Source organism: Ascaphus truei, unplaced genomic scaffold, assembly GCF_040206685.1.
Source record: "Ascaphus truei isolate aAscTru1 unplaced genomic scaffold, aAscTru1.hap1 HAP1_SCAFFOLD_990, whole genome shotgun sequence".
Lineage (NCBI taxonomy): Eukaryota > Metazoa > Chordata > Amphibia > Anura > Ascaphidae > Ascaphus > Ascaphus truei.
In genome coordinates this window covers 41,254-53,900 of record NW_027457330.1, presented here as the reverse complement: position 1 = coordinate 53,900, position 12,647 = coordinate 41,254, and the positions used below count along the sequence as shown (strand labels likewise).

The following is a 12,647-nucleotide window of genomic DNA, read 5'->3' as shown; positions in this document are numbered from 1 at the left end:
TGTCACACAGCGTGGTGACACACAGGGACACATCATGTCACACAGCGTGGTGACACACAGGGACACATCATGTCACACAGCGTGGTGACACACAGGGACACATCATGTCACACAGCGTGGTGACACACAGGGACACAACATGTCACACAGCGCGGTGACACACAGGGACACAACATGTCACACAGCGTGGTGACTCACAGGGACACAACATGTCACACAGCGTGGTGACACACAGGGACACATCATGTCACACAGCGCGGTGACACACAGGGACACATCATGTCACACAGCGTGGTGACACACAGGGACACAACATGTCACACAACACGGCGACACACAGGGACACATCATGTCACACAGCGTGGTGACACACAGGGACACAGCATGTCACACAGCGTGGTGACACACAGGGACACATCATGTCACACAGCGTGGTGACACACAGGGACACATCATGTCACACAGCACGGTGACACACAGGAACACATCATGTCACACAGCGCGGTGACACACAGGGACACATCATGTCACACAGCGCGGTGACACACAGGGACACATCATGTCACACAGCGTGGTGACACACAGGGACACATCATGTCACACAGCGTGGTGACACACAGGGACACATGTCACACAGCGTGGTGACACACAGGGACACATGTCACACAGCGTGGTGACACACAGGGACTCATCATGTCACACAGCGTGGTGACACACAGGGACACATCATGTCACACAGCGTGGTGACACAGTGGGACACATCATGTCACACAGCGTGGTGACACAGGGACACAACATGTCACACAGCGTGGTGACAAACGGACACATCATGTCACACAGCGCGGTGACACACAGGGACACATCATGTCACACAGCGTGGTGACACACAGGGACACATCATGTCACACAGCGTGGTGACACACAGGGACACATCATGTCACACAGCGTGGTGACACAGGGACACATCATGTCACACAGCGTGGTGACACACAGGGACACATGTCACACAGCGTGGTGACACACAGGGACACATCATGTCACACAGCGTGGTGACACACAGGGACACATCATGTCACACAGCGTGGTGACACAGGGACACATCATGTCACACAGCGTGGTGACACACAGGGACACATCATGTCACACAGCGTGGTGACACACAGGGACACATCATGTCACACAGCGTGGTGACACACAGGGACACATCATGTCACACAGCGTGGTGACACACAGGGACACATCATGTCACACAGCGTGGTGACACACAGGGACACAGCATGTCACACAGCGTGGTGACACACAGGGACACAGCATGTCACACAGCGTGGTGACACACAGGGACACATGTCACACAGCGCGGTGACACACAGGGACACATCATGTCACACAGCGCGGTGACACACAGGGACACAGCATAACATGGCACGCAAAGTGCGGAGACACACACAGACACAACATGACACATAGGGGGGTTCTACCGGGATTGAGGGGGTACTTAGGGGGGTGGGGGGCTTCCCCCGGTAAAAGGGGGGGGGTGAGTTACGGATAAGCGAGGGCGGGGGTCTCTTATCGCTGTTACTTCCATCGGGATTTATAGTGAGACTCATTTATATACCTAGAGGTGCCGGGCTCTGTCCTGTCCTAGAGGTGCCGGGCTCTGTCCTGTCCTAGAGGTGCCGGGCTCCCTCCTGTCCTAGAGGTGCCGGGCTCCGTCCTGTCCTTGAGGTGCCGGGCTCCCTCCTGTCCTAGAGGTGCCGGGCTCCCTCCTGTCCTAGAGGTGCCGGGCTCTCTCCTGTCCTAGAGGTGCCGGGCTCTGTCCTGTCCTAGAGGTGCCGGGCTCTGTCCTGTCCTAGAGGTGCCGGGCTCTGTCCTGTCCTAGAGGTGCCGGGCTCTGTCCTGTCCTAGAGGTGCCGGGCTCTCTCCTGTCCTAGAGGTGCCGGGCTCTCTCCTGTCCTAGAGGTGCCGGGCTCTCTCCTGTCCTAGAGGTGCCGGGCTCTCTCCTGTCCTAGAGGTGCCGGGCTCTCTCCTGTCCTAGAGGTGCCGGGCTCTCTCCTGTCCTAGAGGTGCCGGGCTCTGTCCTGTCCTAGAGGTGCCGGGCTCTGTCCTGTCCTAGAGGTGCCGGGCTCTGTCCTGTCCTAGAGGTGCCGGGCTCTCTCCTGTCCTAGAGGTGCCGGGCTCTCTCCTGTCCTAGAGGTGCCGGGCTCTGTCCTGTCTTAGAGGTGCCGGGCTCTGTCCTGTCCTAGAGGTGCCGGGCTCTGTCCTGTCCTAGAGGTGCCGGGCTCTCTCCTGTCCTACAGGTGCCGGGCTCTGTCCTGTCCTAGAGGTGCCGGGCTCTCTCCTGTCCTAGAGGTGCCGGGCTCTCTCCTGTCCTAGAGGTGCCGGGCTCTCTCCTGTCCTAGAGGTGCCGGGCTCTCTCCTGTCCTAGAGGTGCCGGGCTCTGTCCTGTCCTAGAGGTGCCGGGCTCTCTCCTGTCCTAGAGGTGCCGGGCTCTGTCCTGTCCTAGAGGTGCCGGGCTCTGTCCTGTCCTAGAGGTGCCGGGCTCTCTCCTGTCCTAGAGGTGCCGGGCTCTGTCCTGTCCTAGAGGTGCCGGGCTCTGTCCTGTCCTAGAGGTGCCGGGCTCTGTCCTGTCCTAGAGGTGCCGGGCTCTGTCCTGTCCTAGAGGTGCCGGGCTCTCTCCTGTCCTAGAGGTGCCGGGCTCTGTCCTGTCCTAGAGGTGCCGGGCTCTGTCCTGTCCTAGAGGTGCCGGGCTCTGTCCTGTCCTAGAGGTGCCGGGCTCTGTCCTGTCCTAGAGGTGCCGGGCTCTGTCCTGTCCTAGAGGTGCCGGGCTCTGTCCTGTCCTAGAGGTGCCGGGCTCTGTCCTGTCCTAGAGGTGCCGGGCTCTGTCCTGTCCTAGAGGTGCCGGGCTCTGTCCTGTCCTAGAGGTGCCGGGCTCCCTCCTGTCCTAGAGGTGCCGGGCTCCCTCCTGTCCTAGAGGTGCCGGGCTCCCTCCTGTCCTAGAGGTGCCGGGCTCTGTCCTGTCCTAGAGGTGCCGGGCTCCCTCCTGTCCTAGAGGTGCCGGGCTCTGTCCTGTCCTAGAGGTGCCGGGCTCCCTCCTGTCCTAGAGGTGCCGGGCTCCCTCCTGTCCTAGAGGTGCCGGGCTCTGTCCTGTCCTAGAGGTGCCGGCTCTGTCCTGTCCTAGAGGTGCCGGGCTCTGTCCTGTCCTAGAGGTGCCGGGCTCTGTCCTGTCCTAGAGGTGCCGGGCTCCCTCCTGTCCTAGAGGTGCCGGGCTCCCTCCTGTCCTAGAGGTGCCGGGCTCCCTCCTGTCCTAGAGGTGCCGGGCTCCCTCCTGTCCTAGAGGTGCCGGGCTCTGTCCTGTCCTAGAGGTGCCGGGCTCCCTCCTGTCCTAGAGGTGCCGGGCTCTGTCCTGTCCTAGAGGTGCCGGGCTCTGTCCTGTCCTAGAGGTGCCGGGCTCTGTCCTGTCCTAGAGGTACCAGGCTCTGTCCTGTCCTAGAGGTACATACCCCTTGGATTGGAAGCTCACGCTGAGATCCGGCTCACAGACATCGTCACTGCCACAGCTCTGCTGGAACGGGACCTGCGGAGACGCGGTGATATCACAGGGGCGCAGTGACATCACAGGGGCGCAGTGACATCACAGGGGTGCAGTGACATCACAGGGGCGCAGTGACATCACAGGGGCGCAGTGACATCACAGGGGCGCAGTGACATCACAGGGGCGCAGTGACATCACAGGGGCGCAGTGAGATCACAGGGGCGCAGTGAGATCACAGGGGCGCAGTGAGATCACAGGGGCGCAGTGACATCACAGGGGCGCAGTGAGATCACAGGGGCGCAGTGAGATCACAGGGGCGCAGTGACATCACAGGGGCGCAGTGAGATCACAGGGGCGCAGTGAGATCACAGGGGTGCAGTGAGATCACAGGGGCGCAGTGACATCACAGGGGCGCAGTGACATCACAGGGGCGCAGTGACATCACAGGGGCGCAGTGACATCACAAGGGCGCAGTGACATCACAGGGGCGCAGTGACATCACAGGGGCGCAGTGACATCACAGGGGCGCAGTGACATCACAGGGGCGCAGTGAGATCACAGGGGCACAATAAACATGAAAGGGGTATGATGACATCACAGTGACATGATGATGTCACTGGATTGCTGACATTAGCGGGTCACCGCAGGGTCAGAGGTCACACCTCGGAGATGGCTGTAGGACGGCAGGACGGAGAGAGGAGCCACTGAGAGACACCCTGGGTCAGAGAGAGACCGAGAGACACCCGCACGGGAGAGACATCCTCCAGAGAGCAGTCCTGAGACAGAGAGAGAGAGACTGAGAGACACCCTGTGTCAGAGAGAGAGACACCCACACGGGAGAGACATCCTCCAGAGAGCAGTCCTGAGACAGAGAGAGAGAGACTGAGAGACACCCTGTGTCAGAGAGAGAGACACCCGCACGGGAGAGACATCCTCCAGAGAGCAGTCCTGAGACAGAGAGAGAGAGACTGAGAGACACCCTGTGTCAGAGAGAGAGACACCCGCACGGGAGAGACATCCTCCAGAGAGCAGTCCTGAGACAGAGAGAGAGAGACTGAGAGACACCCTGTGTCAGAGAGAGAGACACCCGCACGGGAGAGACATCCTCCAGAGAGCAGTCCTGAGACAGAGAGAGAGAGACTGAGAGACACCCTGTGTCAGAGAGAGAGACACCCGCACGGGAGAGACATCCTCCAGAGAGCAGTCCTGAGACAGAGAGAGAGAGAGACTGAGAGACACCCTGTGTCAGAGAGAGACATCCTCCAGAGAGCAGTCCTGAGACAGAGAGAGTGAGACCGAGAGACACGCAGAGTGAGACCGAGAGACACGCAGAGTGAGACCGAGAGACACGCAGAGTGAGACCGAGAGACACGCAGAGTGAGACCGAGAGACACGCAGAGTGAGACCGAGAGACACGCAGAGTGAGACCGAGAGACACGCAGAGTGAGACCGAGAGACACGCAGAGTGAGACCGAGAGACACGCAGAGTGAGACCGAGAGACACGCAGAGTGACACCGAGAGACACGCAGAGTGACACCGAGAGACACGCAGAGTGAGACCGAGAGACACGCAGAGTGAGACCGAGAGACACGCAGAGTGACACCGAGAGACACGCAGAGTGACACCGAGAGACACGCAGAGTGACACCGAGAGACACGCAGAGTGAGACCGAGAGACACGCAGAGCGAGACCGAGAGACACGCAGAGTGAGACCGAGAGGCACGCAGAGTGAGACCGAGAGACACGCAGAGTGAGACCGAGAGACTCGCAGAGTGAGACCGAGAGACACGCAGAGTGAGACCGAGAGACACGCAGAGTGACACCGAGAGACACGCAGAGTGACACCGAGAGACACGCAGAGTGAGACCGAGAGACACGCAGAGTGAGACCGAGAGACACGGAGAGTGAGACCGAGAGACACGGAGAGTGAGACCGAGAGACACGCAGAGTGAGACCGAGAGACACGCAGAGTGACACCGAGAGACACGCAGAGTGACACCGAGAGACACGCAGAGTGACACCGAGAGACACGCAGAGTGACACCGAGAGACACGCAGAGTGACACCGAGAGACACGCAGAGTGACACCGAGAGACACGCAGAGTGACACCGAGAGACACGCAGAGTGACACCGAGAGACACGCAGAGTGACACCGAGAGACACGCAGAGTGACACCGAGAGACAGACAGAGGGACCGGAAAAGTCTGAGACACACGGTGAGAGACACACTGTGGATACAGAGACAGAGCTGTCTCACCGAGAGTGCAATGGAGAAATTCTGACACTCTGGTCCCTCCCCTCGGATGTGAACGGTCTCGTTGATGTCTCGCTCTCGGTTCCTGAATGAGACCCGACTCCTGAGACGCCCCGAATCCAGAATCAGAGAGTAAAAGAGCGACACAGCCAAGGGTCCTGTGAGAGAGAGCAGGACAAGAGAGTGAGAGACCCCCAGAAATATTTCATCCGAATCTTGGGGTGATAGGGTTACGGGGTGCAGTACCAGTGTATCAGGGTGTCAGGCTCCGGGGTGCAGTATCGGGGTGTCAGGCTCCAGGGGTGCAGTACCTGTGTATCAGGGTGTCAGGATCTCGGGGTGCAGTACCTGTGTATCGGGGTGTCAGGATCTCGGGGTGCAGTACCTGTGTATCGGGGTGTCAGGATCTCGGGGTGCAGTACCTGTGTATTGGGGTGTCAGGATCTCGGGGTGCAGTACCTGTGTATTGGGGTGTCAGGATCTCGGGGTGCAGTACCTGTGTATTGGGGTGTCAGGATCTCAGGGTGCAGTACCTGTGTATTGGGGTGTCAGGATCTCGGGGTGCAGTACCTGTGTATTGGGGTGTCAGGATGTCGGGGTGCAGTACCTGTGTATTGGGGTGTCAGGATCTCGGGGTGCAGTACCTGTGTATTGGGGTGTCAGGATCTCGGGGTACACACATGCCCGCAGGGTCACTTCGTTCTTACAATTCTCCTCATTTGGAATGGGGATTTCTTGTGGGTCAAAGGTCACATTCGCGGTCACATTAAGGAGAGGTCGCGACCTGTGTGGAGGAGGGTCAGAGGTGAAGACAACACCGTGACCTTTTAACTCTGCCCCTAATGTCCCACCCCCTCCCCCACGCCCTCTGACCTGTGCAGGGTCACATGACCCCAGGATCCCACAGCAATGTCCGTCAGTCCGTCCCCCGTCATGTCCCGCACCCCGTGAATGGACAGTCCGAAGCCCCGCCCCCCGGGGGGGCCCAGCACACGCTGCAGAGAGGGGGCACAGGAAACAAGGGCACAGGGGTCAAGGGCCAGGCACAGGGGTCAAGGGCCGGGTACAGAGGTCAAGGGCCGGGCACAGGGGTCAAGGGCCGGGCACAGGGGTCAAGGGCCAGGCACAGGGGTCAAGGGCCGGGTACAGAGGTCAAGGGCCGGGCACAGGGGTCAAGGGCCGGGCACAGGGGTCAAGGGCCGGGCACAGGGGTCAAGGGCCGGGCACAGGGGTCAAGGGCCGGGCACATGTCTCTCTTCCCTGTCTGTCGGTCTCTCTCTTCCCTGTCCGTCTGTCTCTCTCTTCCCTGTCCGTCTGTCTCTCTCTTCCCTGTCCGTCTGTCTCTCTCTTCCCTGTCCGTCTGTCTCTCTCTTCCCTGTCCGTCTGTCTCTCTCTTCCCTGTCCGTCTGTCTCTCTCTTCCCTGTCCGTCTGTCTCTCTCTTCCCTGTCCGTCTGTCTCTCTCTTCCCTGTCCGTCTGTCTCTCTCTTCCCTGTCCGTCTGTCTCTCTCTTCCCTGTCCGCCTCTCTCTTCCCTGTCCGCCTCTCTCTTCCCTGTCTGTCTCTTTCTCCCTCCTCTCTCTTACCTGGCTGTAGGTCTCCCGCACCCCTGCGCTCTCTCCCTTGAATATATAGAGCGCTCCCCTCCCGTCTGTCTCGTCCGGCGCTCCCACGGCCACCTCACTGAGACCGTCCCCATCCAGGTCCCAGAGCGTCGAGACAGCCGCTCCGAAGCGTGCGAGAGGGTGCCCCAGCTCCCCACGGAGAGTGCCGGGACATGAGATAGTGCCCTGCGGGAGAGAGCGTCACAGAGGGGCACACACTGAGACACTCTCACACCATGAGACTCCCCGAGACCTGACACTCACATCTGAGAAGAGACAGACCGAGACTCGCCCGCCTCGTCTCTCTTCCTGATAGTGAGGAGCCGAGAGAAACAGCAAGTCTGTGAGACCGTCCCGGTCCATGTCAGAGAGCGCTATCTCCGAGCCAAAGTATGAGCCGACCTGAGAGAGCGCAGGGAGAGAGTGAGAGAGCGCAGGGAGAGAGTGAGAGAGCGCAGGGAGAGAGTGAGAGAGCGCAGGGAGAGAGTGAGAGAGCGCAGGGAGAGAGTGAGAGAGCGCAGGGAGAGAGTGAGAGAGCGCAGGGAGAGAGTGAGAGAGCGCAGGGAGAGAGTGAGAGCGCGCAGGGAGAGAGTGAGAGAGCGCGCAGGGAGAGAGTGAGAGAGCGCAGGGAGAGAGTGAGAGAGCGCAGGGAGAGAGTGAGAGAGCGCAGGGAGAGAGTGAGAGCACGTAGCGAGAGGAGGCGCAGGTAGAGCATTAGAGCGCAGGGAGAGTGAGAGAGCGCAGGGAGAGAGTGAGAGCGCGCAGGGAGAGAGTGAGAGAGCGCAGGGAGAGAGTGAGAGAGCGCAGGGAGAGAGTGAGAGAGCGCAGGGAGAGAGTGAGAGAGCGCAGGGAGAGAGTGAGAGAGCGCAGGGAGAGAGTGAGAGAGCGCAGGAAGAGAGTGAGAGAGCGCAGGGAGAGAGTGAGAGAGCGCAGGAAGAGAGTGAGAGAGCGCAGGGAGAGAGTGAGAGAGCGCAGGGAGAGAGTGAGAGAGCGCAGGGAGAGAGTGAGAGAGCGCAGGGAGAGAGTGAGAGCGCGCAGGGAGAGAGTGAGAGAGCGCAGGGAGAGAGTGAGAGAGCGCAGGGAGAGAGTGAGAGAGCGCAGGGAGAGAGTGAGAGAGCGCAGGGAGAGAGTGAGAGAGCGCAGGGAGAGAGTGAGAGAGCGCAGGGAGAGAGTGAGAGAGCGCAGGGAGAGAGTGAGAGAGCGCAGGGAGAGAGTGAGAGAGCGCAGGGAGAGAGTGAGAGAGCGCAGGGAGAGAGTGAGAGCACGTAGGGAGAGAGTGAGAGCACGTAGCGAGAGGAGGCGCAGGTAGAGCATGAGAGCGCAGGGAGAGAGTGAGAGAGCGCAGGGAGAGAGTGAGAGAGCGCAGGGAGAGAGTGAGAGCGCAGGGAGAGAGTGAGAGCACGCAGTGAGAGGAGGCGCAGGTAGAGCATGAGAGCGCAGGGAGAAAGTGAGAGAGCGCAGGGGGAGAGTGAGAGCGCGCAGGGAGAGAGTGAGAGCGCAGGGAGAGAGTGAGAGAGCGCAGGGAGAGAGTGAGAGCACGCAGCGAGAGGAGGCGCAGGTAGAGCATGAGAGCGCAGGGAGAGTGAGAGAGTGCAGGGAGAGAGTGAGAGCGCGCAGGGAGAGAGTGAGAGCGCAGGGAGAGAGTGAGAGAGCGCAGGGAGAGAGTGAGAGCACGCAGCGAGAGGAGGCGCAGGTAGAGCATGAGAGCGCAGGGAGAGTGAGAGAGTGCAGGGAGAGAGTGAGAGCGCGCAGCGAGAGAGAGAGAGCACGCAGCGAGAGGAGGCGCAGGTAGAGCATGAGAGCGCAGTGAGAGAGCGCAGGGGGAGAGTGAGAGAGCGCAGGGGGAGAGTGAGAGAGCGCAGGGAGAGAGAGCGCAGGGAGAGAGTGAAAGCACGCAGTGAGAGGAGGCGCAGGTAGAGCATGAGAGCGCAGGGAGAGAGTGAGAGAGCGCAGGGAGAGAGTGAGAGAGCGCAGGGAGAGAGTGAGAGAGCGCAGGGGGAGAGTGAGAGAGCGCAGGGAGAGAGTGAGAGAGCGCAGGGAGAGAGTGAGAGAGCGCAGGGAGAGAGTGAGAGAGCGCAGGGAGAGAGTGAGAGAGCGCAGGGAGAGAGTGAGAGAGCGCAGGGAGAGGAGGCGCAGGTAGAGCATGAGAGCGCAGGGAGAGAGTGAGAGAGCGCAGGGAGACAGAGAGCGCAGGGAGAGAGCATGAGAGCGCAAGGAGAGAGTGAGAGCACGCAGGGAGAGGGTGGGAGAGCGCAGGGAGACAGAGAGCGCAGGGAGAGAGCATGAGAGCGCAGGGAGAGAGTGAGAGAGCGCAGGGAGAGAGTGAGAGCACGTAGCGAGAGGAGGCGCAGGTAGAGCATGAGAGCGCAGGGAGAGTGAGAGAGCGCAGGGAGAGAGTGAGAGCGCAGGGAGAGAGTGAGAGCGCGCAGCGAGAGAGAGAGAGAGCGCAGGGAGAGAGTGAGAGCACGCAGCGAGAGGAGGCGCAGGTAGAGCAAGAGAGCGCAGGGAGAGAGTGAGAGAGCGCAGGGAGAGAGTGAGAGCGCAGGGAGAGAGTGAGAGCACGCAGCGAGAGGAGGCGCAGGTAGAGCATGAGAGCGCAGGGAGAGAGTGAGAGAGCGCAGGGAGAGTGAGAGAGCGCAGGTAGAGCATGAGAGCACAGGGAGAAAGTGAGAGAGCGCAGGGGGAGAGTGAGAGCGCAGAGAGAGAGTGAGAGCACGCAGTGAGAGGAGGCGCAGGTAGAGCATGAGAGCACAGGGAGAAAGTGAGAGAGCGCAGGGGGAGAGTGAGAGAGCGCAGGGAGAGAGTGAGAGCGCAGGGAGAGAGTGAGAGAGCGCAGGGAGAGAGTGAGAGCGCGCAGCGAGAGAGAGAGAGCACAGGGAGAGGAGGCGCAGGTAGAGCATGAGAGCGCAGGGAGAGAGTGAGAGAGCGCAGGGGGAGAGTGAGAGCGCCCAGGGAGAGAGTGAGAGCGCAGGGAGAGAGTGAGAGCACGCAGCGAGAGGAGGCGCAGGTAGAGCATGAGAGCGCAGGGAGAGTGAGAGAGCGCGCAGCGAGAGAGAGAGAGCGCAGGGAGAGGAGGCGCAGGTAGAGCATGAGAGCGCAGTGAGAGAGCGCAGGGGGAGAGTGAGAGAGCGCAGGGGGAGAGTGAGAGAGCGCAGGGAGAGAGTGAGAGTGCAGGGAGAGAGAGCGCAGGGAGAGAGTGAGAGCACGCAGTGAGAGGAGGCGCAGGTAGAGCATGAGAGCGCAGGGAGAGAGTGAGAGAGCGCAGGGGGAGAGTGAGAGAGCGCAGGGAGAGAGTGAGAGAGCGCAGGGAGAGAGTGAGAGAGCGCAGGGAGAGAGTGAGAGAGCGCAGGGAGAGAGTGAGAGCGCAGGGAAAGTGAGAGCGCAGGGAGAGAGTGAGAGCGCAGGGAGAGTGAGAGAGCGCAGGGAGAGAGTGAGAGCGCAGGGAGAGTGAGAGAGCGCAGGGAGAGTGAGAGAGCGCAGGGAGAGTGAGAGAGCGCAGGGAGAGAGTGAGAGCGCAGGGAGAGAGTGAGAGCGCAGCGAGAGAGTGAGAGCACGCAGCGAGAGAGTGAGAGCACGCAGCGAGAGAGTGAGAGCGCAGCGAGAGAGAGAGAGCACGCAGCGAGAGGAGGCGCAGGTAGAGCATGAGAGCGCAGGGAGAGAGTGAGAGAGCGCAGGGAGAGTGAGAGAGCGCAGGGAGAGAGTGAGAGCGCAGGGAGAGTGAGAGAGCGCAGGGAGAGAGTGAGAGCGCAGCGAGAGAGTGAGAGCACGCAGCGAGAGAGTGAGAGCACGCAGCGAGAGAGTGAGAGCGCAGCGAGAGAGAGAGAGCACGCAGCGAGAGGAGGCGCAGGTAGAGCATGAGAGCGCAGGGAGAGAGTGAGAGAGCGCAGGGAGAGAGTGAGAGAGCGCAGGGAGAGAGTGAGAGAGCGCAGGGAGAGAGTGAGAGAGCGCAGGGAGAGAGTGAGAGAGCGCAGGGAGAGAGTGAGAGAGCGCAGGGAGAGGAGGGAGAGGAGGCGCAGGTAGAGCATGAGAGCGCAGGGAGAGAGTGAGAGAGCGCAGGGAGACAGAGAGCGCAGGGAGAGAGCATGAGAGCGCAGGGAGAGAGTGAGAGCACGCAGGGAGAGGGTGAGAGAGCGCAGGGAGACAGAGAGCGCAGGGAGAGAGCATGAGAGCGCAGGGAGACTGAGAGAGCGCAGGGAGAGAGTGAGAGAGCGCAGGGAGACTGAGAGAGCGCAGGGAGAGAGTGAGAGAGCGCAGGGATACTGAGAGAGCGCAGGGAGAGAGTGAGAGCGCAGGGAGACTGAGAGAGCGCAGGGAGACTGAGAGAGCGCAGGGAGACTGAGAGAGCGCAGGGAGACAGAGGGCGCAGGGAGAGAGTGAGAGAGCGCAGGGAGAGAGTGAGAGCACGCAGCGAGAGAGTGAGAGCACGCAGCGAGAGAGTGAGAGCGCAGCGAGAGAGAGAGAGCACGCAGCGAGAGGAGGCGCAGGTAGAGCATGAGAGCGCAGGGAGAGAGTGAGAGAGCGCAGGGAGAGAGTGAGAGCGCAGCGAGAGTGAGAGAGCGCAGCGAGAGTGAGAGAGCGCAGGGAGAGAGTGAGAGAGCGCAGGGAGAGGAGGCGCAGGTAGAGCATGAGAGCGCAGGGAGAGAGTGAGAGCACGCAGGGAGAGGGTGAGAGAGCGCAGGGAGACAGAGAGCGCAGGGAGAGAGCATGAGAGCGCAGGGAGACTGAGAGAGCGCAGGGAGAGAGTGAGAGAGCGCAGGGAGACTGAGAGAGCGCAGGGAGAGAGTGAGAGAGCGCAGGGAGACTGAAAGAGCGCAGGGAGAGAATGAGAGCGCAGGGAGACTGAGAGAGCGCAGGGAGACTGAGAGAGCACAGGGAGAAAGAGAGCGCTGGGAGAGAGTGAGAGAGCGCAGGGAGACTGAGAGAGCGCAAGGAGAGAGCTCAGGCACAGGGAGAGCACGCATGGAGAGAGTGCCTTGCGAGCACAGCACATATATTGCAGTCTCTTTTTTTCTTACCTGTTCTCCCTGCAGTCTCTGTATCTCTTCCCACCCACTCCCGTCCGTGCGCTCTCGTAGTAAGGTCACCTGACCACGGTAATCGTATCTCGGGGCCCCGGCCACACAGAACAGTCCCTCCTGCGTCCGGAGCAGTCTCACGGAGTAACCTGCAGTGAGACAGTCACACAGCGCTCTCACAACGTCTCTATTCAGGGGCTGTCTCAGACCCTCCGGAGCTGTGCGCCAGGGAGCCGTCTCTCGC

General features: G+C 60.9%; 1 protein-coding gene across 1 annotated transcript in view; it reads right to left on the bottom strand.

Annotated features, from left to right (window-relative positions):
- The window catches only part of LOC142486784 (integrin alpha-L-like), a 92,209-nt gene that overhangs the window by 51,026 nt on the left and 28,536 nt on the right, over positions 1 to 12,647 (bottom strand). The window contains exons 5-12 of the mRNA XM_075585238.1: positions 12,404 to 12,552; positions 7,653 to 7,790; positions 7,371 to 7,574; positions 6,661 to 6,782; positions 6,432 to 6,571; positions 5,791 to 5,945; positions 4,195 to 4,308; positions 3,501 to 3,574 (exon numbers count right to left, since the gene is read on the bottom strand). Coding sequence (XP_075441353.1) covers positions 3,501 to 3,574; positions 4,195 to 4,308; positions 5,791 to 5,945; positions 6,432 to 6,571; positions 6,661 to 6,782; positions 7,371 to 7,574; positions 7,653 to 7,790; positions 12,404 to 12,552 — 1,096 coding nt within the window. The remainder of the gene's footprint in view (positions 1 to 3,500; positions 3,575 to 4,194; positions 4,309 to 5,790; positions 5,946 to 6,431; positions 6,572 to 6,660; positions 6,783 to 7,370; positions 7,575 to 7,652; positions 7,791 to 12,403; positions 12,553 to 12,647) is intronic.